Below are 23,720 nucleotides of genomic sequence, written 5' to 3' on the forward strand. Positions count from 1 at the left end.
CGCGGAGGCCCTGATGTGGAAGCAGGGCGAAGTCGCGGCGGCAGGTGAGGGGCGGGCCCGGCCGGTGACGGTTGGCGGGGGGGGAACAGGTCCCCGGCCGTTGGTGCGGGGGGGGGAAGGACGCGGCGCTAGCAGCGCCTCTTCGGCCGCAGCTTGCGGCTCCCTCCGTCCGCTCTGGGGGCGGCTTAATCCTCCCGCCCCGGCGCTCTTTGCCCCTTCCCGGGCTCTGGGGAAGCTCCTGCCGGTGCCTCGGGCGACGGCGGCGGGGCCCCGCCGGGCAGGGCGAGTCGGGGCTCTCCGCCGGGCTCCCGGTCCCCAGCAGGCGCGGGCTGCCGGCCGGCCGGGGCGGCAGGCGCTGCGGCTGCGGCAGTGCCGGCTCTCGGTAGCCGAAAGGCTCCGGCGGGCTGGTCCGTGGGGCGTTGCTGTTGGTGTCAGTGCTCCGGCTGCCTTTAGTCGCGCTGCTGGCTTCGGCTCTCTCCTGAGCCACGAGTGACGCGACCAGTCTGTTGGAGTTTGGCAGTAATATGAAACTCTGTCTTGTAGTCAAATAAGAGGAGGAAAAGACCGGCATGAACTACCTGTTCTGTATTTTTATTAGTTATTTAGTTGTAATTACTTAAGGGAACAATGGAAATTAGTCTCTTGACAGGACTTGATTAGGTTGTTACTGACCCAGCTTTCCTGCAGGGGAACATAGCAGCTTTTAAAAAATGTAACATTTGTTGCTGGAAATGCACTTCCATACTTCAGACAGTCTAGAAATACAGTTGTGCATAAGTCATGTGCCGTAACGTTGAAATATTTAGGGGTTGTAGCGTATTGAAAGACTCCTTTATCCTTACCTCAGCACTTACTGAATTTTGGAAAAGAACTGTACAGATCTAGTTAGCTCAATTTTTTTATGTTAATTCTTATTTAGCCTTAATCACTGTACTGTCCAGAAATTTTAGGTGAGTCGACTGTCATCTGTCAATTTTTTTTTATCTTTTCACTAAGAATTGTGTATCTTTTGTTTTAGTAATATGTTGCTATGATCWTTGGACAAGATTGATATTGAAGAAACATATCTTGTGGTAGAGATAGAAAATGATGAGGTTTGTGATGAGTCTTAGTCATCACTTAAGGGAGCCCTAGTTATTGATATCCTGAAACTAAAGTTGAAGTCTACGACCTTTAATTTATATGGTGTCTTACAAAAATCTGAACACAGAGTCATGAGCAGAGTTTATGGGATTATGGAAAGTTATACTGCAGTGTTATTGGAAAAACAAACATCAGTATTCTTCATCAGTGTCCTCACAGCCAATTCTACTCAAATACAGCACTGCCTGTCTGAGCAGCTGTAATCCAATACAAGTAAGTTGTTATTTGGTGAAAGTCTCCTCAAAGAACAGGTGAGAGAAAGTTGCTCATCTCTCTGCTCTGTGAGAGTATGATGTCAGTAGGGCTTCCAAAGTGCTACTTTCCTTTTGCATGTGCCCTTCCAGGTTCAGCTTAAAGTCTTTTTGATTTGTTTGGCACAAACAATCTCTCACATCATTTGTTTGATCTTTGTCATAAAGAACATAAATTGTGGTCAATAGCCTGGTCCAGGGAGACGAGAATGAATGTCTTTCTATCATCCATTCCTACCAAGTCATCCATCACYGCTATTGAAGCTGATTCTGTGCTTGGTCTTCAGATTGCCTAAGATCTAGAATACTTGTTGTAGCTGGAAGAGCTTGGGGTTGGGGTTTGGTTAGCTTCCTTGCACAGCTGCAGCTTGTGTGGCTGTACACCTGTGCTAGTGTTAAACTGGCTAGCCTGGGTACCAATATTAGTGTAGCTATGGCAACAGTGAGTGCATGAGAGCTGCAGTGCCCAACTGGAATCACAGATTCATCTTAAGGCATCTGCCCTATGCAGACCTCTGTATTTCCTCAGCTGCACCATTACCGSTATCTGTATTAGTTAGTTTAAAACTAGCTAGTAGCTGAAGCAACAGCTTTGATTGCAGTCAGAGCAGTCAAATCTGATAGTGATTTTGCTCAAGAACAGAAGGTTTTAACACTTCAAAGTTGTTCTGACGAACAGCTGCTTGATTGATTGTACTGTGGCATATTTGAGAAAATAGAAGGGACAATGCTTTCTGTGAACAAAGATTTAGCCTAGTCAAGAATATTTGGTTGTTTTGAAACTCCTTAGGAATTGAATATATGGCATTTCATGAATTCTGTTTGTCTTGGAAGAAGCAAGTAGAGAACATGGATTTGTACCAGTGTAGTAGCTGCTCCTAAGAATCTGACTTCATATGCAGACTTCTCATTGAGGTAGTAAATTATCATGGGGAAATAATTTTTTTATAAAGGTAAAATCATATTGCCCATTCTCTGTGAATATTCTCAGCAGTTAAAGGAAGGACTGTGTAGTCTATGCAGTTTTATGTGGGAATTTATTCACTGAACTTTTACAAGTATTGAACTGTTTTTATTTGTCACAGCTCTCCTAGTCTCCTAAAAGGGTTCTGTAGTCTGTGAAATTGTTGTCTTATCTATCAGATTTTACTATAAGACACTAATTTAAAATGTTCTGGAGGAGGAAAAAAAAAACCCTCTTCTGATAATTGAGGTTGTTTTCATTAACTTTAGTGTATGTGTTTGAAAGGCCATCCATATATTTCCCTTGAAATTCCTGTGCAATTTTTTTTGTTTTACATTCATACAGCAGTTTGTATTTAACTATAACATTAATACCAGCTCTGTAAAATTGCTTCTGAATGAGGTGACTCCTGCAGCTGTTGTTCTTTAGCTTAAATACAACTGCACTTTTTGCAAAGTAAATTAAAATCCTTTTCTTGAAAGAGATGTATATGCTTTGATTTGAATAGCTCTTCTAAGATGAAGTTGTTTCAAAGTTGACGCTTTATTTATTTATTTATTTATTTATTTTTCAGAAAGTGAACTGTTGTTGCAGTTGATTTTCGATGGGAAATACGAGGCAATATTTTCAAATTCAGCCGTCCAGAGTATTTTCAATGCATCTTCTGCGACAGAGGAGAACATTGACAGCTACTTGGAGAAACAGATACTAGCATACCTGGACTGTCCTGCACAGGCTGATAACATGGAAAGGTGGAAATAATTGATTATTATATGGAAGATCAATAGAGGCCATGTTTGATTTTTATAAAGGGCATTTTTTCATTTATAAATGCATGGTCTCCAAAAATTCTTGAGAGAATTTGAAAATGGATTTCCTGTGGTGTGTGCGCTTCCCCCTGCCCTTACCTGCTGTAGCATCTATTCATTAGCATTGTTTCCTTCACTTGATAGTATTTTGATATGAAGGTTTGTTGAAAACTTGAGCTTTATTTACAGTGGTTACCTCTGAAGCTGCTGGTATAAAGAAGCCATCTTGCCATGCATCTTCCAACCACTTACTAACACTTCTGTCTCTGAAGCATTGCATTACATACCTGTGAATATTTGAAGTACCACATAATGTTACTGTCAAAGCAATGTCTGTTCATATTTTTCAGGCTGATTCGTAATAGGATTGTTTTAATCTTATTGTAAAATGAGTAAGGTATTACTCATGGATGGTATCCATGGATTAATTATTTTGTTCACAAAACTTTCTCTAAGATAGATTCACTCTAGCTTAATTGTATTGCTTATTCTAATTTTTGCTGTTAATGTCTGACTTTAGTGTATACAATTTGTATACAATACAAGTAAATAATGAATACTGTAGACTAGAATCTATCACACTAGGAGTAGTGGAAGCGGAAAACTTGTGTGTGTGTGTGTAATTTTTATTTTTTTTTAAGGGGTGGGTGGGAAACAGTTTCACCAAAAAAACAGCAGAAGATATGGGAAAATAAAGGTAAAAAGAAAATAAGAGGAAGGCAATGTATTGCTCATAAGCGTGGCTGAATACAAATGCATGTGTTTTGTTGTGACAGACATAAAAACAAGAGGTTTTGCTAAAATACCAGAGAGAGAGAGAGAGAGAGAGAGAGAAACAAGTAACTGGCACTGCTAAAATATTGGGCTGAGATTTGCTAAAGGCGCTGACCATAGTGTGACAAAAGATATTTTCTAGTGTGAGAGAAAGACTAGAAATTGTATTGTTTGTAAATTAATTTTTATTCTGCTAGGAAAATGGTTAGAGAGAGAGAGAGAGACCCTGAGCTTTAACTAACACAAATACTGTATGATGCGCTCCTGTTTTCTGAACTGGGATGTTCAGAGATTGTTCCCATGGTTTTTGTCTCTAGTTTGTTTACATTGTGCTGCTGCTGCTGTTGTATACTAGCTGGAGTTTATATGGTGACATAGTTTAGAGAAAAATTTCAATATTGTTAACTTCTGTCTTCTTGGAATAGTTTATTCTGAATTATGCAGCAAATAAAGGTCCTTTGGAGCTTTTGAAACAAACAGAAAACTATTAACCCAATCCTGATTTTAATCATTGATTAAAATACGTGTTGCTGCACATGAAAGAAATAGCCTTTATGAACTGTTTAGCTTAAACAGGATCATACTGTATATCAAGCATTTAGTAATACTTTATAGTATCTTGTCTTGGTGACGCATCATCTTCCACCCCCCTTTTATTGGTCTCTATCCCATTTACAGGACTGTGCTGCCACTGTTCTAGCGCACAGAAAGCAATCTGTTTCTCAAGTGCTTATACTCAAGTACTTTGGTCTTAGTTTTCCTTGTTTCCTCTGCAGCTCTAGGCAGCGTTAGAAGCCCTCTGCCCGAAGGTATGAAARCAGAACTACATCACTGAACCTTTCAGCAGCAGAGGTTTATCTGCCCAAGATTACAGGCTGGAGTTTTATTCAAAATAAAAGCATATACTTTTCAAATGTACCAGTGCCTTCCAGAAATATTTTCTGTTTGTAGCAGTCAAATGAATTTTTCAGGCTCCATTAGTAATATATTATGAGACACTTTGAATGATATTAGCACTGAAAGAAAAATTGTTTGCATCTTCCTCTTAATAGAAAGTCTTCTATTAAAAGACAGATCCCTTCCTATTTTAGGCAGGCATGGCCTACAGCACTTACATCTGTAGCATGCTTTTTTGTCTGCAATGACTTTCTAGGTTAAAATGTGTTACATAGTTATTTTTCCAAGCTGCAGACCCTGTGCCCTGTGTGACTGCCTTATGGAAGAAATTAATGTAACTTTTTCATATTGTTATGTTGACCTTTCAGTGCTTATGGTGAAAATGTCTGACAAACACACACACACACACACACACACACACACACACACACACCCCCGCAAAGTGATCCTAAGGAAGTGCGGTAAATCTCTAAGTTCTAGCTCAGAAAATACAGTAATATGCTGACTTTCTTGTGACTTTTAGTAGACAGGTCCTAGTTCAAATTTAGGCTTTTTCTTCCTGAACTGAAAGTCTTAATTCTGGAAATTAAAAAATTCAATGGGATCTGAATTCAATCGGAATTCGAAGTTGGATAATATTAATCTTATTCTTTTAGCAAAATATGAAACAGTACAAAGTACAGTTTTATAATAGTGTTAAAAACTCTTAAGGAGTTCTTTCACTGATGCTAGAACTAAAGAGCTTGAGGGCAAAACAGTTCAATATTTGGACCTAGAATATATATATTTTTGGACATAGTCTGCAACTTTTCCCACTTTCAGATCCATAGTTCTGTAAGAAAAGTATTTTAACAGTATTTTAAAATTTGCTGCAACTTTTTCTATCATCTTAACTACTTCTCTCCTTCCTCTATCCCACAGACATTTTTCACTATGGCACTTTTAAACTTCATGGCTTAAAAATAAAGTCCCAAAGTATTTCTCCCAAACTTAAAAAAGATTTTTTTCCTGCTATGGCTACTCAATTCAAAGGTTAACAACTATCTTCTATAGAAAAATATAGCTTGGTAGTTGTACTTTAAATCAGCAGAACTGTAGAAGATGGAGCCATAGTATATATGTGTCTATGTAGAAGGGGAATATCTTTTTGTTTTTTCCTGATTTCCATTTGAAGGAGGTACATTTGTTGTCTGAGATACAGCTTGATTCTAGAGGCTGGAAAGAAAGCTTCTGTGGGACACAAGGAAAGAGTAAAATGTTTCAGAATTCTGAAGGAGCTCGAAGGCCCCTTACTGTGTTCGATTCCAAAACCTAAAGGAGCAAGGAAACGAGCATTGTTTTTTATTGACCATGTATTTACCTTACTTAATATATTAACAAATACCAAACTTTCCAAAACAAATCCATACAATAAAATTTATGTTTTTGTTTCCCTGTGTGAACATTGAATGATATTTCTGGTATTTCTCTTGGGGCATCTGATGGTTGATGAACTGGTGTGTCATACATATTGAAAAATAAAAGTGAACAAATTCTTATGTTTTTACAAATTGTGTTGATGCATTTAAAGTGGGGAAAAAAATATTCAGCTCTCTCTCTCTCTCTCTCTCTTTTTTTTTTTTTTTTTTTTTTTTTAAGTGAACCCAAACAATACAGAAGGGAAGTCATAGCAAAATAAAAACTGTAACACAATCTTATTTTAAGCATAGTCAGGCTATTGAGTGTTTTCTTACTCTTATATTTTTATGTGAATTCTAGCATAACATGCAGAGCCATTGTTTTTCCAAATATAAATGTTCAGTTATGCTTTATTTTGAATTTGAGCAAATATATATAAAGCACTATAAATATTACAGTGGAGTGTATTTATGCACCTGATTTTTGCATCATGGATCACAGCCCTACTGGGCTTGGTGTAAGCATTTGGAACAAACAAACAAAAACCGGAAAACCCCATTCACATAGAGAAGGACCAGCAAGATGAATGGATAAAGACATAGCTAAGGAAATACAAGAATGAAATAAAACTAATTATCTAATATATAGGTCACCAAAATAAGTGGACCACTAGCAACAGTACTTCTGTTGGTTTTCAGGCAGCACAGAAGAGCAATTTTAAGGCAACATTTGGGAGGTAAGCATTTGCAGAACTGCATTGCCACTGAGAAGGGCAGTCAGGGAGACAGCATGAAAGAATTTCTTAGGAAAAAAATTAACTGATAGGTGAGGGAGCCTAGCCTTGTTTGCAGGGGCTGGAGTTTGGAATTAATGCTCTGATACAGGCTGAGTGATAAGTAGAGCGGAGCTTGTTTGTGGATTTGAAAATGAGAACAAGCAATTGGCGATGTCAAATTAGTGGAAAGACAGAAGTAAAAGAGTATCACAGCAATGGGATCCATTTCAGTCATTGCAGAGGCATTCTGCATGGATATAACTGTAACGAGACTTCAAGCAACTTCATCTGCTATATATAGGCATCAGAAGTGTTAAAAATCGGATTTTTAATAGTAGGAGATCATAAAAAGTAATGTAAACGAGTCTTCAAAAGACTGAAGTGCATCTGTCAAATCCCAATACAGAGATGATTAGTTATACCTCATATCTTTCCTTTTCGAAATTTTGAAGCATAATTTATTATAGGAGAATAATTAGAAATTTTATGCCTGTGTAATTACTTTATGTGTACTATTAATAATTTAGTGTATAGTAATTGTTGCAAGTGCTTTGTGTCTTTGAGCTGTTTTGAAGTTTAATTGTAATGTGAGGTATGCATTCAAATAGCATTTATGGGTAGATAGTTACCATCTGGGTAATGGTAACTAGTAAATCTAATTGTTCAGCAAGAGCTCTTTATACCAGTACTTTGCTTTCTAACTCTTCTGAAGGATCTGTTCAGTTTTTTTGGTCAAGTGTTCCCCACTTCTGCTTTCTCATTGTCCTACATCTTTTGTCACGTTCTTGCCCACCAGACACTTGTTTGTGTGGCGCTTTTCTGTTTCATTTTGTTCGCTTGGTTTTTTTTAGGGATTGTATAACATTTTATCCCCCCCTTTTTTTTCCCATTCTGAGGAATCTTGCAGCTCTGAGTCCCCTTACAGAAACAGAACAACTAGATTTTTCCAATTCAGTTATGCTGCTTAACATGTCAGTTTTTTTATATCAGACCAACACAATTAAAATGTTAACTTTTTCTAGATAGGAGTTATGTTATATCTGTGATATGCAACTGGGCTCTTGTTAGCACATGACTGGCCTACAAAATAATAAGGCTGAAAGTCCTAAAGAAGTCAGAAAGCAAATCAGAAATTTGTACAAGTGTCCTAAAAGTCCACACCTCTTAAATCTACCATTAAATTCTGAGGGATTCTACCATACCTGCTGAGGACCGCAGGGGTTACTTGTTCCTGTAGCTGCCTAAAGAATTGATAACATAATGAAGTTAGATGAGCATAGCCTTGTAAATAAGGAAAAACTTGCCATACTGCATTTCAGGAAGAAAAACAATTCTCAGAATTTCATCTTTGGAAAAAAAAAAGTATGTTTTTAATTAAAAAGCATAAATGAAAGAGATAACTGCTGTCAAAGTATCTGAAGCAAGTCTGAGGTGGTACTTCTGAGCTTTTTTAAGGTTGGTTTAGTTGCTTTATTATCACAGGGAGTGAAAATAAATTGCTATGTCAAAACAGAAATAAGCATGTTAATTTGGAACATAAAATAATGCAATATTCTTTCTCTGACAATGCTGAGGAAGGATGTGTCATAGGAAAACAACAACACTGCAATAGCCAAATATGGGATAATCTGCCTCCTACACTAATCTCCTACTGATCTCTGATAATTAGATACAGTCTTAAATTCTGAAACATATAATTTAATTCTGTTTCCAAAGTGTTGTCATTAATTATAACCATTCTGCATAACCAAGTATATTTCCAAACCTTTTAGTTTCCCACATGGCTCTGCATTCTTGAGTACTAGATTCATTATACTGAGTGTATGATTTTTTTAAGACTGAGTGTTTTGAATTAGTATGAGAATTAATCAGATTTTGTAGTCTTAATTAAAAATTTAATCTGTTGTTAATTGCTTTTCTTATCTATATTGCAGGCAGAGGCTGGTGTTTCTACTCGGTGTGGGCAGTTTGCAGCTCTTTGTTCAAAGCAATTGGACTGGGCCTCCTGTTCGGTTACAGCCTCAGGACTTTTTGCCATCTGCATTGTTACAGAAATTCTGTGAGGTATACTTGAATTTTAATAAGCTGTCTTTTTATAGTCACTGCTATTCTATTCATGAAAAAATCATTTATTCAGAAAAGACACATCTATGAGACATAGGGTGAGAATGAATTGCCTTAGTCGTTGAGTCCTACTGGCTGCTATTGGAAGTATCATCAGCTCTATCAGCTTTTTATGCACTTTCCTAAAAGCAGTTACTGTTTGCCTTCAGTACTTAAGAGATTTCCTGCTGGAGTGTTGGGTTTGGATGGGGAAGATATGTTTATTGCATGGCAGTATTTGCTTGAAGGGCATTTGCAGTCAGTAAACTTTTATTTATTTTGTTTTGGGATGTGTTCTTAGCTGGATCAAAGATAGATATTTAGAAGTGACTTAGAAATTTTCCCTCTCTGRAGAGAGGTAGAAGCTAGGTATCTTGCAAATAGCAGAATATCTGTCAGATATAAAAGAGAATAGGAGATTTGGTTGCTCAGCTTCCCGTCAGGTTCATGCATGATTCCATGTGAATGGCATCGTTATTAGTATGAACTCACTAAGACAAATAGCACTTCTGAAAAAGGAGGGGAATGTAGGAGTTGAAACTGAGAGGCATCAGTTTTATTTGCTTTGGCATCTTTTTACATAACTAGTCAACACCCTAGCTTGCAGTTAGGTTAGTGAGATATGTATATGGTTTCTCATGGCAGTACCATGCTTCAAACCATGTCTGATGCTCCTGTATCTGTGGTTCATCACAGCTTCTTCAGCATTAATTTTCACTTGGAATTAAAGCTATAGTAAGATACTGACTACTGCAATATATAGGGAGGGAAGTGGGGGCTAGAGGGTAACTCCAATTACTTTTTCTTCTATACTTAAGTGGGAATGTGATAAAATGTAATTGCTTTTGAAGATATGTTCTTCTGTCTCTCTTCCAAAAACATCACTGATTTTTGGGTATAAATAAATACAGGTTGGATGGGCCATTTAGAAATGCAATTTTCCAATGGTTAAAAGCTAGTTTGAAAAATTCTACCCTCCCCCTTTTTTATTGAGACAGCCTCCTAAATGTTGCCATCTGATATTACCTTCTGGACAGATCTTTTCCTTCTTTTTCCCTTTAGAAGGCATGAATCTTCTCATCATTCTCAAAAAAGATGAGCTTTTTTTTTTTCTTTTTAGCTTCCATTTAGTAACATGGAAGTAATCTGCTCATGCCTTTTTCACTTGTATATGCTACTTTGTTAGGTGTTATTTAACATAGAGGATTTTTTGACAACTGAAACCAGAAATTACTTACTGTTAATACAGAGTAATAACTGAGAATATTGTTAAATATAGACTATATGAATTGGAAGTAGTGATAAATATGCTAGATTGCTACATTGTTTAATATATAAAACAGCAAGTTGAAATTTTTAACTACTCTTTAAATACCTGCCCAGAACACCTGCTGATGTAAGATTGAATTTACCTCTGGTTCTGATTAATCTTCAGTTATTAATGTTTTGGGTTGGGTTTTTTTTTTTTGGTTAGGTTTAACTGAAAATGCAGTGTTAGTAGAGTAAGTGACGTACTGGTTTACCTCTGCCAGTTCATTTATATTTCACTATTTTCTGCTAATGCTAAATCTACACATGACTTGCTTTGAATGAATCAGGTGTGGACCATGAGCAATGTAAATGCTATAAACTGTGGAATGAGGGGAGATTTGACAAGTATGTGATAAGTTTCACATAAAACTTGTGTATCTGTGTTGCATTATTGTGACATGTTTTTACAGGAATGCCATAACTCATTAAGTCCTGCCCTAGTTTCATTTGCAAGTTTGTATTTCTGAATAAGTTTAGTTCAGGTACAATATCTATCCCATTTTTTTGAAATAGATGTTTATGAAATTGGTATATCTTTTAGAACTGGCATGATATGGTGGGCTTATTTTTTGCTTAATTTTTGGCATTAGAAGTTCAAATCTAGTCTCCTAATGACTTAATGAGAAATAACTCTGGAAGCCAAGTGTACTAAGTCTTTGAGAATGAGAAATGAATTAGCAGAAATTTTAAAGTATGCTGTTTCTGAGGGGAAAACATTTTCGGTTTGCCTTTATAAATAAGCAAGACAAACACATTTCTTCCATTCTCCTGACTTCTGTGGGTGCTGTTTACTGAGAAACCCTAATATTCTATATTAGTGTTAATGCACAGGCTGCATTTTAACACTGAAGCTGCAGCCCAAGTTGATAGTCATAGAATTGCTATCATGGACAGAGTTTCTAGACTAGTAAAACTTATATCAACCATCCTGTTTATTGCACATCTTAATGGAAGACTGAGATACTAATTGCCTGTTGAATGAGAGAATACATGTGTCCTTTAGTTTCTCTTATGGCTGTGAATGTAATGCATTGATGGATGTTTGCTTACACAGAGATGGTATTCCAAAAACTAAATTGGCAAGAGAAGATAAACAGGCTTGAGCATACTTGACTTCTAAAAAGTGCTGCATCAGACTTTTATATTTCTGCAAAATATAGCTGTTTATGCATTCAGGCAAAAGAAGTTTGGCATTATATATATTATTGCCATCTTCATATAAGTTAATGTTTTTTCCCCCCAAATGTACTAAACAGTTATGTGATGAAATATAATATCCAGTTCTCTTCTCTATTAAATATCTTAATTCAAAAGTTTTCATATGTTTTGAATTATCTTTATGTATATTCTTTTCTTTCCAAGTGTTCTTAGTATAAACACTCCATAAAAATGAACATCTCAATAAATGGTCATTTTTACACCTCCATTAATCTAGCTTTCCTCTTTTGCATGCCCAGACCTTAGGAAAAGTTGGGTTGAAAATACAGCTCTGTTTTTCTCCATCTCAGCTATGATCTTCCATGTTCTGTCATGAAGACTGGTACAATTCCTTTTTTTCCATAGGTCTTCCATTTTTTGGGTTTTCAAACTAAAATGGGTTTCTTCCCATGTCAAGGTTAAAAAATTATGACTTCATGAAGCATGTTTCTTTTAGCCTGCTCTAAATAATATTATTAACCTTCAGCCTTCTGTGTCTGATGTCTCATTCACTTCAGGAATATTTTCAAAAATGTTGTTATTATTTTCAGAACTCTTTATTGGATGTGTCTTAACTTTATGACTTTTCAGGCTATATAACATCTGCCATTTCTGTTCCTCCCAAAGTTTCAGCTCTGGGTCAGTGGTAGAAGTTCGTTTCTGCTCCCAGACAACTGAATGCATCATTAATTTTACTTTCTTATGGGTRCATTAAGACTGCATGAGACTATAATTAATTTCAGTGAAAGAACAAGTCATGAAATAGCCTATTTTAGATGAGTTGCTGGTAAGGGCCTCTTGGATGTCTTCCATTAACAATACTCATGAGTATGTGTACATTATTTCCTATCCCCCAGATTGATTCCAGCCTTATCTTTAGGTTATGATTAAATTCATGTACTCCATTAGGATTTTTAAATGTTTTGCAGAACTGGATTATGCCTTTCTGCTTATGAGTCCATGCACAAAAATAGTTCTGTAATTTCTAAACAGAAAAGCAGTTAGCATTTTAGCATTTTAGTTCTTAGGTGTCTTTTTTTTTTGTTTTTTAATAATGTCAGAATTTACTATACATAGTCTGACTGATACTGCCCTAAGTTTTATATGGTAAGTGACTTGTGTTAAAACAAGGCTTAAAAAAGATACTGGGTTTAAATTAAAATGTGGTGTAAATGCCAGCTTTGAACTTGCTGGGATTAGGTCAATACATTTGTAATGAGCTAAGTGCTTATAATAGGTGGGATATAATAATAGACTTGTGTATTGAAGAACTATCACTATCTCTCTGCACTTAAGGGAATAAATGATACAGAACTGTTTAAGCTGGGGCAAGTTTATCCTGCCTTAAATTTCCAAGAAGTTACTGAATATTAGCTGGGCAGAACTGTGTAGTAAGATTAACACCAAGGACTGTAAAAATGTTGTGAGGACTGAGCTGCTTTACTTGCTTATCATCTGATTTCATATTCTTCATGGCCAAAGATGCCACACTTTTTAAAAAAAAAAACTAATAAAACAAGCATGATATATTTGGTAACGGCTAGAAGCTCCATCTGGAAGAAAATCCCAATGTGTTAACTGATAATACATGTAAATAACTCCTAAGAATTCTCCAAATACATGTATCAGCAACTCCTACTGGTCTTTTTTTTTTTTTTTTTTAACTTTCTGATTGGTTCCAACTAACGAGTTTTAGAGCACATTTGATTAATTCCTTTCCCATTTGTTTTTATTGCTACTTCTTTCATATGCAGTTTCATTCTTTTGCTGAAAGAGACTGATGTATTACCAGTCTTCCATTGATACTAATAGCCTTGTTCATAATTCATATGAAAAATCCAGTGTACTGTGTAGCACTACTGTCTCAAATCTAACATGATTTCTTGGCCTTGTTAACTCAAACCTTTGCAAATGCCTTCTCTTCTTTCCCCAGACCCATAGGCTTGGAGTTCTATTAGCATAAACTAACCGAAAAGAAGAAGGAGTTGAATCTTAGGCTGACTGATGTGCTCTTTGGATACTAGTGACCAGCAAGATGAAGGGTCTGAAGGTTCTTCAAATTTCTCCCTCTTGTGGGGTGCATAAGGATGGCTGATAGAGCCTAAATGTGGAGGCAGAGTCTTGTAAGCAGGGCCAGTCTGCTAATTCTAGATTCCCTTGCTATACATATATAAGAGAGGGGACATGCTTAGTGAGGCCACTTGGAAACTACTCACTTGAAAACAGAGTAGAGTARGGCCTCGTAGGGAACGAGACAAGTGCATTCATAGCTAAACGTTTCCACATGYTGCACTCTCGGGGGGACCGCTTATGCTAGCTCACCTTGCTTATCTATACAGTCTGCAACTCAGCTCTACATCGCTTACCCACTGCTGATGTGGATCATGAAACTGGGGACAGTCTCCACTGTAATTTCATTATTTCCTTTGCAGAAAGTTGGAGAGAGAAGCAATTGCAGACAAAAACATTTTTTTTCCGTCCCCAAAATAAGTCTAGAGGAAAGAGTCTAGAGTGAAGGACCAAATCTCACTGCTGGTAACCTGAATACATTTATGTCTTCCATTTTTATTTGTGTTATGTCCCCTGCCCCCTGCCCAAATCCAAAGTTCATTTTTCACCATTGTGCTTTAGGCTTCCTCTGATAATGTTCCTTCCTGATTCAATTTTGCTATGTTTAAATATTCTCTAAAATGTCCTGGGAGGGGAGGGTGTATTAATTTCTATGATCAGTATGTACTTTATAGATGAGAGCATAGTTGTATTAGTCTAGGGAACCAAAGTCTTCCATCCCCTCCCTACTTCCTACCCAAAGCCATTTAATCTAGATTTTTCTCCATCTGTGTGTCTTACTGCTTCTTTTCCAAGATACGGGAAAGGATTCCCTAGTGTGGAGTTCTGCTGGAACATTAGAAAGGCCAGCACAGAGCAGTCTCTAAAATATCTAGTGCAGAGCCCTCCCTGCAGGATAACTATTTTGAGATATTTCAGAGAAAAGAAGAAAATTGTGGCAATTTCGTATTCTACTCAAGATTTTTTAGCCTCTATCAGCTGGTGGCTGATTTCAGTCCTAAAACATGAAAGTCTCTTAACTCTACCTCTTTAAACAATGTTTATTAACCATGTTGTTAATCTTACAACTTCTGCAGTGCTTTTGGGTTTTTTTTCTGAAAGCCAGCTTTTTTCTGTATATTCACACTTGAGACTGCTCCTTAAAAATTTGGAAAAGTGTCTAATTCTTATGATTGTGAGATAAATATTGAAAGTGTCTGTCCCAAGTATTTAAACACAAGAAGACAAGCTCAAATTTCTTTTTACTGGTTTTAATGTTTTAGAATTTTGTGGAATTGAATCCTGACTTTTCAGCCTTTGAAGTTTTGAAAGCTTAAATATCTACCTCTTTTATATGTAGCTGTTCTCKCACCTTAAGGACTACCTTAGGACAGTAGATTCTGTTGGTAGCAGTCTGCACTGATAATATAGTGTCATGGCAGAAGTTAGATGGATGAATGCCGGTTTGGGCTTTCTCAGCTTCAAGAGAAGGATGTTTGCTTTCTTGTACGGTATTTGCTTCATGGAGAAGAACATGGATTTTAAAATAGAAGATTTTATGGCTGTGAGACTTGTTGGCTTCTTGTCAAGTCTGTGACRTGTCATCATCTCTCCCACCTAGGTAGTGTTCCTTGTAATGTTACATTAGTTGGACTGAGCTTTCCAGTGAATGGCCTTGAAATGTGAATTTGTGACTAATTAGTTGTTGTTACAGCACTTAAATGATTGTAGATTGCTGTGGCATATCAAGCCAGTTTTATAAAATGGTTCTGTAACAAAGCTTACAGCTTCTTTGCTATAAGCTTTCCAACTGAGTATGCCCTTTGTATTTTAGTTTGTGACTTCGTTTGACTGTAGAAAGAATCAGAAAGGAGTACAGGGAAATAAGTTTAACTTAAACTGAAGATTATATGAAGTGGCATTTGTGTGAACACCCTTGTGTCCAAGATGAACCTCTAGTAACGCTGAGCCATGACTTTTCTTCTCTGAATCAGAGCAGTTAGAGATGTTGGTAAGACTATTCCTTTAAGGATCACTGGAGGTGAGGGGGAGCTGGTGTACTTCCCACTTGGCAATTTCTTTCCTTTATTCCCAAGCAGTTCATCAGAGTATTGTAAATTTTGTTTTTCATGGTAGAATTGAAGTGACTGCAGTGATGTCATGAAAAAAATTGTGTAGATAATTCAAAATCATGAATCATTGTCTGCAAAGCTGAATTATTTTAAATGTTAATAAATGACAAACAAGTAACAAACCTAAGCAAATCAGAAAAAGCCTGAAGATTGCTGTAAAGTGAGCTAGGGGCTTGAAAAATGAGGGGGGCTTAACAGCTGTTGTCTTCAATGTAATCTTTTGGTAAAGGTGTTGTAAAGAGTTTCAAAGAATTTAGGCATTACATTAGCAGTTTAGTTTTAAAAAGCTGAATGTGGTTCAAATAAGTTCTGTCCTGGTTGCCTAGGCTGGATAAGGCAAGTACCTTCAATGCAAGCTTCTCTTTTTTCCTCCTCCTTTCCCCTCCCATCTGCTTCCCTTTTCATGCCAGCTGGAAACAAAAGCCCTACTTTTTTTTAGTTTGCAAAGGAAACTTGCCATATGAGAACTGGGAATAAACTGATGAACTGACATCTGCCTAAGTCTGAAGATAAACCACTTGAATGTGTTCATTACATTAAGAGGGAGAGAAGAAAAGGTGTCTGTCATCTGACAGTCACCATTGAGAGACAGATTCCCTGGAGAGCTACCTCAACCCCATTAAGTAAAAGAGTCCTTCATAAAGGACAGCATCCCAAGCAGAGGGACTTGTATTTGTTGGACAAAGGGAAGAGTGGCTCTAATATTGTTGAACTGATGCCACTCCAACAGAGAGCTCCTTCTGGAGGAAGGGAAAGATAACGCATACTGACTACACTGCATGAATATGTAGTGTATTGGAGCACTGTAGGGTTATACACAAATTAATTTATTTTTGTGATGGCAAGTTGAATGGTGTGGATTTATCAGAAGCTTTTCTCCTTAGATCATGGGAATGATGATAGTACTGGAATGTATTTAGTGGGGATAAAGTTGACTGGATGTATGCGTTTCGAGTAGCAGGAAATCAGGGTCTTTTGGATCATGTTGGTATGGTGTATCTGGCCAGCAAGAGAGAAAGCAGAATTTAGTATGACTTGGTAAAGGGTTGGGACTCAAGACGCAGTCATTTTTTAACTTTTTGAGCAGACTTTCTCGTTAAATAAGTGAATAGTTGTCTTTTTTCCTCATTCTGTATTACCAGATTTGTTTAAAAACTTTTTTTCCTGTAATTTGTCGGGTTTTTTTTCATTCTTCTTTCAGTCAAAAATGCTGCATGCAGCTATTCTGAAGACACTGCTCCTAGATGGTGAATCAGTCTATACCTTGACTTCTCATCCTATCTTGTTGCTTATAGCCAGGATAATCCTTGTGAAATCAAGACACAAACTTGCATCTGTTCAGGTAAGAAATATGTGACTAATCATTATGGTTGCCAGGTACTCACTGGTTCTCTTGTTTTGGGTTTTTTTTTTTCCCATGCTTCATGGTGTCAGAATACCTTCTCTTCCATTTCTTTTTCCAGCTCTGAGGTTACTTCCTCTAAAGAAAAGTTTCAGACAGAGATTACAATTAAACATAAGTATCTTTTTCTTAAAGATAAGGTATTTTCTCACCATCTTCCCTTAAAAAAGAAGAAAGATGCCTTCATTATGTGCAAAAATCAGACAATTAAAAAGAAAGCAACTTTTTAAAAGATGTGCAATTTGTGACATTATGTTTAAAAAGCATAAATGCCCTGTAATGTAATGCAGCATACATATATTATAACCTTTTTCACAAGCCTTGGGATACCACTGAACACTGCTCTATGAATTCTAAGCCACGAATTCTAGATGCCGAGAAAGTCCTTTCTTTTGTTTTTATCATCTTTTACCCCTCCTGCAGGCATTCATGTAGAGACTACCTTAATTCTCTGCTGTGTGTTCATGTAAAAGAGGGAGGTATGAGTCTCCTCTTGAGAGGATTTTTGACTTTACCGCCTCTGTAGATTAGCAGAAGGCTGGTTGGTAGAGGGACTTTCAGAACTGGGGGACTCTTAACAGCAGCAACTTCTTTATTGCATTCCAGTTAAACGGACTTTGGCTGGAGATCAAATGCCACATGGTCCCTCTTTATGCTTGGCTGACAACATCCATTCCCAGCTGGGTCTTTGTGGGCTGAATTAAACTGTGTGGGAGATGTTGTCTGTACTGCATGTCTGGAAGCCAAGCTCTCCCATCCTTTTGCCTGTTATTCACAGATGAATGCTATTGAATTCCAGCAACTGGGTCAGTCAGGAAGGCAGAAAATGTACTTAGTATAGAGAAGTCCCTTGCTACGTCCCCTCAGACTGACATTACTGGGGCCTCCTTCTGCCCAGTGGAGGTTTGGTTACTTATGGCTATATCAAGTTTTGGTAGTAGTTCAAAGGCAGCAACTGATTAAAAACTACTTTCATCAACAGGTCAATGTAATGGTAGAAGCTTGCCATTCTTTCTCATTTCAACTTGATTCAAAGGAAAGTCTCATAATGCCTTTGCTCCTTACTTAAGATTAGTGTAAATCAATTTAGAATAGGATAAAATACTCTGAAAACTATTATCTAAAGCATTAATAAAGCCCTGTTTTATTCGCAAATGCTGTTGTATATGGAAGATTAAATACTTGAAAATTATTAAAAAGAAAATTCTTAACTTGGTTCCCAAAAAGCTAACACTGGTAATAAAACATTATACAGAGCTCAGTTGATTTACTTTATAAATAAGTTCTCTTAGAACTTATTATAGAAATTTATAAATATAAGAAAAAACTTTATAAATATGTTCTCTCTAATTCTAAGATTTTTGAGTGGCAAGCTTCAGGCCCCAGGAAATTGTATCATTGAGCCAGATATTCACCTGCATGGGAAACAAATACTTCATTATATAATTATATAATATATACTTCATATAATTATATAATTTATATAATTATATAATATATATAAAATATATAATTCATATAGTTATATATACTTATATATAATTATATAATAAATACTTCATTATATAATTATATATAATTATATAATGCTAAACTAAAGTCATTTGAAACTTCTTAACTTGCCTTTGGGTTTCTAAATAAGTGATGAAATATTGTAATTTAACCTTTTTCACAAAGTCTCTTGTTTGTGTGCTTTTGCTCTTTTCAGCTTGATATCAGAAGTCATCTTTCATTGCTTTTTGAAATAGATATTATTATTCTTTTTGATAGCTTCTTTCTAGGGACATTACAGTCAACTACATCTGATTGGTTTTGATGTTTTTGCTTGCATGCTYTTCTGTCCTTTGGTCTGAGTGATATAAACATAACCTGTATAAAAAGTTGAGAAGATAGCTATATCTCAGCAGTGCTCTAACACTTGTTTCGTAGAAAATTATTAGAATCCTAACAGAAGTAGCAAAACTAGTAAGCATTAGAGCCTGTGTAGAGGTATGCCCTACATTCACAGATGATAATCTTAAGTGTAATTTTATGAAAAGAATATTACATTATCAATTAGATTTTCCACACGTATCCATCTGKTGCAGCTAAAGAGGGATAAGATATGCTAGGGGACTTATGTTTTGTGTACACAGCTTTCTAAAATCAGGTATTTTTTGAGCTGTGCTCTCTGCTACAGAATGATTACTTAACCCAGTAATGTATTTGCCTATCTCAGATTCCACATACAAACATTAAAGCTTTCTGTTATGATTGTAAGATGTTCTCATGAGTAAGTTATTTAGAAATTCACAAAAATTCATTCAGATTTTATTTAAAATGAGAAAATACTTACTTCGAAACCAGTTAGCTCTGAGAGAAAGGCTTACTGTCACTAGGGCATCAGTCTTAAAAACACGTAGAAAGGATCATTGCTTGCAGAGTCCAGTGTAATTGCAGATATTCTGAATTTTGAATTTGGTTGTCACTGTCCTTCAAAAAAGATGCAGTTAGAAGGGCAGATACTGGTCCAGTTTCCATTTATGAACACTCATCATTATCTGGAGTGAATGGACTGATACCTGACATTGGAGGAATTTCCTGTTCACTCAGAAAAGAGCTGTTGGKTTGCCCAGGCCTGTAACTGAGCAGCTCAGTAGTGCAAAGATCTAGTACCTTCGTGTTCATCCCTATGTTACGGCTAATTGTATTACAAGTTCCAGTGGATAAGGCTTAGAGAGAGAGAAAAGTATTCTAGTCTGTTAATCATGAGAAGGTAAATTTATGGAGTTAGGTTTTTATGAATTGTGAAAGCTTTAATGGGCACACTATTAATTTGTAAACAATTATTAAACATGGGTAAAAAATTTCAAAATATAAAAAAGGAGAAAGATGCAAAGAAAGAGTTAGGTTCCGGGAATAGAGCTGACTGCTGAGTCTGGAGCCCATCTGCACTGTAGAAAGGAAACTCTTGATTCAATTACATACTTTATAGAGAGACTTTTCACTGTTATTTCTAGTCCAAGAGGAAAATGCACTCCACAAACAAAAGATAAGCTAATAGTTTTTATCAAAATGATTTAGAGGTAGTTGCCCGTTTAATGAACAGATTTCACAAGACTATATCCTTTAAAGCAGAGAAGAAAGGGAGAATGTCACTTACTCATCAGTCCAAGTAAAAGTTCTGGTGGAAATTTCTGAGCAAACTGCAGGGACGGTTCAAGACATTACTGCTCCTGTATGCGCCTTTTATTATTGCCTTAGAGTAGTCATCTGAGCAGAATGTGCGTGTGCATCTTAATCACTCCTGGAAGAGGCAATACAATAGCAGACGAAATGCAGTGTGCATAGTGATGTATGCAGGGAAGAGTTTGTGTAGTGACAGGCTCTGAACCCATTACTGCTTAGAAAAGAGATGTTGAGTTATACTAAACCTATAGAAGCATCAGCTTAATATTCAGCAGCAGTCAAAAAAAGTAAATGGTAGGAATTATTAAATTATTAAAGGAAAATATTAAATTTAATTATTAAATTATAATTAAAGGAATAAAGACTTGAAGAGTGGCATATAGAAGTCTGTATACATCCATGGCATGTCAACATATTAAGTACTGTGAGCAATTCTGGTGCTCTTTCACCTGTCTCAGTCTTCCTTCTGCCCCCACCTGAAGACATCCAAAAAGGCTAAATAGAACAGGAAAAAGTGCACAGAAGGGTAACACTGGCTGATCAGAGATACAGAATGACTTCCACACAAAGAGTAACTGAGGAGCCTAGGACTCCTCAGTCTGGAAAGATGACTGAAGAGTGAGACGATGGCTGCCTATTAAAATCATGAATGTGACAAGAAAGATGGAAAGTAAGGATCAGCTGCTTTTTTTGTCTTTCTGTTACAAGAATTAGGAGGCAAAAAAACAGAGTAGCAAGTGGCTGGTCCAAAACAAACACACAGGTATTTCTTTTATCTGCTATACATAGAGTTTTTTACTTGTGCAGGTTGTGGTTCTAAGGGTTTGCAGGGTTCAAAGAACAACTAGAGAAATTAGCAGAGGAAGAGCCCATCAAGCTCTATTACAGTGCAGCAGAGCTGCTTGAACATGCTCACCTTTATGCTAGATTAAAGCACACTTTTTATATAAACTGACTGTTGTAGTTGGTTTTATATTTTATGTAAAACCTGTATTTTAAAAACCACTGCTCTCTCTGTCCCTTTTTTTTTTTTTTCAGCATCAGTATTTGTTATTCACTTAAAATATCCTTACTTTCTTTCAGACTTTGTCTTGGTGGACCCTAAGATGTGTGAATGTTCACCAGCAGTTGTTAGAAGAGCGGTCACCTGAGCTATTTACTCTTGTCCAGGCCTGTATAAAACAAGGTATGTTTCTAATTACTCAATTTGTGAGCCTACAGCACCAGCTGTTAGATATCTTTGAGGGAGAGCACTTTTAGGCACAACTCTTGCAACACGAGCTTATCAGGTCCTTATGTAACTATAGAGCAGAAAAAGAATTCATTTAAATTGAGATGGATTTGTGTGGCACATGCTATTTTTGAGACTGCAAGATGAAGCCAGGAATATCTGATTGCAGACAAAGATTCCCTCCGCCATGCATATCACGGTTAACTTATCACAAGCTAACCTGAAGGCATTTTGTGCAGTTTTCATTTCTCATTTTACTGATCTTATGTGGGTTTGAAAGGTGAATGTCCCTGTTCTTCTGCATCTTTATGAGGGAGATTAACTTTTTTTCCTGTTTTGTTTATCTCCACCTAAATTTTGAAATTTGTTACCTCTGAGTTGTATGTTGAGAAAATAGATATATTTTTATATATATATATAAATATTGACATTCATGAATGTATAACATAGAACATTAAAATGTCAAATGTAATTGCATTGCTTGGGATTTTTCTTTTAAGAGGAACAAACCTTATTTCTGTAGACTGGTCTATATCATTTGCTACAGTGACTGATAAAGCTGAAAAGCAGACAACTCTTATCCACATTGGTGCCTCATCAGTTAATTTATTAGCTGAAGATTCTTTATGTAATTTCACAAGCCTGAAGTTTCCAACTAAGTACTTCTAAGAAATTTTCTTTTGCATTTAGAAATGAATTATCATGATCTGTCTTCTTTGGCAAAAGAAGACAGATCATCTTAAATGCCAAGGTTTCAAGTCTCCCCTCTCCCACCCCACCATAATGAAGGAGCCTTTTTAATCTGAACCATTGTAAAGGTTCAAGCCATGCAAATGACTTCCAAAATAGGAAGTGGGTTTTTTCGGTCCTTGAGAAACTTCCAACTAGGTAGCAAAGACACTGTTAGTGCAGTAATGAAACTGTGGAGAGGATTTCATCGGATCACTTGCAGTGAAAAAGCAACCAAATCTAATGCTCTTTCTGGATGCTATAAGAACTGGCTGTGGAAGGGTTTTGTCGTAATTGATTTTACCTGTGATTTTTGTATTATTTAAACCTTGTTAGAAAATTTTGAATGAATTTCTGGGATTATTTTATCTTGGTATGGGACTCTGAGACAGAATTCTGCTTAAATTCTTCAGTCTGACTTCAAAATTTATAGTTAGAATGGTGGGAATGTTGCTGATTTGTTGCACATATTAGAAAATAACTGATAGATGTTGTTTAAGCACATCATGTTAAATTAATTGGCATGTTAATTTTTAGGCCTGGGGGTGGAGGTTGGAATTTAACTGATGCAACAAATCAAATCTAAGGTGCATTTAAATTACCAGAATAAATTGTAGCAAATTGAATTTTACTTTAAAAAAATGGTTGTCRTGTCAATCCAGTGGGATGAATTGTCCAAATTTAACCCATTTAATTGCTTGCATTAAAACAGAAATTCCTTAAAATATGACTTTCAAGGTATGTTGTAAAAGCTAATCTCCCACCTACTTTTCAAAGCCATTTCAAAAAAGGGAGAGTTGAGTAGGTGGTTAACTGTTTGGGAGGATTCTTTTGCTTGATTTGATGGTTGTGAATGGATTGTATCAGACAGAATTGCTGTGGCTTACTTTAAATGTGGTGAGGCTTGAATATTTGTGTRTTAAGTTGTACAGGGCTTTTAGAATGTATATTTTCTAAATTGTTTTATGAAAATATCTGTGTATTTTACATTATGAAACAAGTGGATGTTGGAGTGCTTCATTCAGGTAAGGATGGTTAAGGAGGGTTGTTTTGGTGGGTTTTTTTGTTTGGTTGGTTGGGGTTTTGGGGGTTTTTTTTTAGCACTTACAGCAACTGTAAAGTTCATTCTGTAAATTTTTTGTTGTTGTTCTGGGTATAAGTGATCCATACCTGCCCAGCATCAACGATATTTAGATGCCAGCAGTTTTCAGCAGTATTTGAATACTGTAAGGCTTGTTTGACGGAATAATTTTATAACATTAGCTTTGCTGGAGCATACGGAGCACCTTGAAACATTTTCAGGTTCTCTCAAGTAGCAGATAAAATAAAAGCTTTAATAGAGTACTTCGTGAAACAGTTATTTGACTATTATTTTTTGCTTCCTGGA

At 36.5% G+C, this 23,720-nt stretch overlaps 1 protein-coding gene across 1 annotated transcript in view; it reads left to right on the forward strand.

The window, feature by feature from the left end:
- The first annotated feature begins 6 nt into the window (after nucleotides 1-6).
- Nucleotides 7-23,720, forward strand: part of TTC27 (tetratricopeptide repeat domain 27) — a 144,926-nt gene continuing 121,212 nt past the window's right edge. The window contains exons 1-5 of the mRNA XM_026081204.1: nucleotides 7-44; nucleotides 2,933-3,110; nucleotides 8,946-9,075; nucleotides 17,005-17,145; nucleotides 21,457-21,559. Coding sequence (XP_025936989.1) covers nucleotides 14-44; nucleotides 2,933-3,110; nucleotides 8,946-9,075; nucleotides 17,005-17,145; nucleotides 21,457-21,559 — 583 coding nt within the window. The 5' untranslated portion in view covers nucleotides 7-13. The remainder of the gene's footprint in view (nucleotides 45-2,932; nucleotides 3,111-8,945; nucleotides 9,076-17,004; nucleotides 17,146-21,456; nucleotides 21,560-23,720) is intronic.

This window comes from Apteryx rowi, unplaced genomic scaffold (assembly GCF_003343035.1).
Source record: "Apteryx rowi isolate R43461 unplaced genomic scaffold, aptRow1 scaffold_54, whole genome shotgun sequence".
NCBI classification, from domain to species: Eukaryota; Metazoa; Chordata; class Aves; order Apterygiformes; family Apterygidae; genus Apteryx; species Apteryx rowi.